General features: G+C 56.0%; 1 protein-coding gene across 1 annotated transcript; it reads left to right on the top strand.

The window, feature by feature from the left end:
• Positions 1-3: 3 nt before the first annotated feature.
• LOC123177522 (probable flavin-containing monooxygenase 1) lies at positions 4-1,649 on the top strand (the record flags this gene model as incomplete). The annotated part of the gene is made up of 3 exons (XM_044591220.1): positions 4-177; positions 301-653; positions 1,084-1,649. Coding segments are annotated over 3 exons (867 nt in total), but the record flags the coding sequence as incomplete, so codon positions are not given.
• Between the last annotated feature and the right edge of the window lie 279 nt (positions 1,650-1,928).

The raw sequence follows: 1,928 nt of genomic DNA, 5'->3' as shown, positions 1-1,928 counted from the left end.
GACGGCGGGCAGGCGTGCACGATGCTGGTGCGGACCCTGCACTGGATGGTGCCGTCATACGCCATCTGGGGCTTGCCATTCTTCCTGTTTTACTCGACACGTTTCTCCCAGCTCTTCTACGAGCGGCCCAACCAGAGCTTCTTCAGATCCCTCCTCTGCCGCCTCATGAGCCCACTGGTATGTATGTGTACGTCATAATTCGCAGCCGTGAAGAACATTACTTATTGCACAAACCATGCATGCACAAATTTCTCATGACAGCAGCAACCATGCATGCATGGATGAATCTTGGTGGTGCAGCGGGCAGGGGTGTCGAAGTTCATCGAGTCGTACCTGTTGTGGAAGCTGCCGCTGGGCAAGTACGGTCTGACGCCGGACCACCCCTTTGTCGAGGACTACGCCAGCTGCCAACTGGCCTTCCTCCCGGAGGGCTTCTTCGACATGGCTGACCACGGCCTGGTGCGCTTCAAGAGGGCCCCCGACGGGTGGTGGCTCTCGGAGATCGGCGTCGTCCTCGAAGACGGCACCGGGGTGGAGGCCGACCTCGTCTTCCTCGCCACCGGCTTCGAGGGCACGGACAAGCTCCGCGAGGTCCTCCCTAAGCCCTTCCGCGGCCTCCTCGTCGACGAGTCCTCCATGATGCCCCTCTACCAGTACGTGTATAGTACTCCATCCATCTCATAATAAAAGATGTTTTTTGGCACTACATTAGGCCCTGTTTGGTTCATAAGTCCTATGACTTTTTTAGTCCCAACTTATAAGTCTCAAGTCCCTAAAAAGTCTCTACCTGTTTGGTTCATGGAACTTATAAGTCCCTATAAGAACATATTACAACTATAAGTCCTTATAAGACTCTCTTGAGAGTCTTATTTCATAAGTCATAAATGCCCACTTTAAGTCCTTATAAGTCCCTTCTGTTTGGTTTAGATGGAACTTATAGGGACTTTTTTAAGTCCCTAAATCAATAAGTCCTGGAAACAAACACCCTCTTAGTCATACGTTATTGGAACCGAGGGAGTAGCATGTTTATCATTAGTTACACGTGCATGTACCCAGTGCCTGATGACTGATGTGTTTGTGCAGCGGCACGATCCACCCGCTGATCCCGAACATGGCATTCGTGGGGTTCGTGGAGAGCGCATCGAACCTGCACACGTCGGAGCTGCGGTGCCGATGGCTGGCGGGGCTGCTGGAGGGGCGATTCGAGCTGCCTACCGTGCAGGCCATGATGAGGCACGTCGCCGGCGAGGCCGACGCCATGCGTCGCACCACGCGGTTCTACCGCCGGCACTGCATCTCCACCTACAGCATCCACGACAGCGACGGCATGTGCGCCGACCTGAGCTCCGCCACGCACCGCAAGACCAACTGGATCTCCGAGCTCTTCGCTCCATACAACAAGGAGGACTACAAGCAACAGTAACTACATTTACTCGACCGCATCAATGGGCAAGCGTAGAGTACTTACGTGGTTCTGGGTTAATGTACTCGACCGCAGCTAGCTACAATAATATCGCTAATAAGAATTTCTATAAACGTACGTAAGAGCATCTCCAGCCGCGCTCCCAACAGGCCCTTCCCGGACGTTTTTGTCATGCCGGCGCCGAAAAAACGGCCCAGTCGCCCTCCAAAATCCCGTTTTTTGCCGGCTCAGACCGAAACTGATGCCGGCGGACCCAGGCAGAACCCGACTCCCTGGGGAGCGCCTGGGGCGCCGGCACAAGCGAAAAGGACGCGTGGGTCTGTCCTGTCGGCGAGTCGAGCGCCTCTTCCCGCCGTTTCTTCCCGCTTTTCCCCACTTCCCTCCCATTTTCTCCTTCCCTCCCGCCAATCTCCCTCCCGCTCGCCTCCCAGCCGGCCGCCATGCCACCGAAGAAGTACGTCGTCCCCCGTGCCGTGGCAACCGCGACCGCCTCCGTCGCCCAGCC

Source organism: Triticum aestivum, unplaced genomic scaffold (assembly GCF_018294505.1).
Source record: "Triticum aestivum cultivar Chinese Spring unplaced genomic scaffold, IWGSC CS RefSeq v2.1 scaffold6786, whole genome shotgun sequence".
Taxonomy (NCBI): domain Eukaryota; kingdom Viridiplantae; phylum Streptophyta; class Magnoliopsida; order Poales; family Poaceae; genus Triticum; species Triticum aestivum.
The sequence above is the reverse complement of the archived record's forward strand: the minus strand, read 5'-3'. Positions and strand labels throughout refer to the sequence as shown.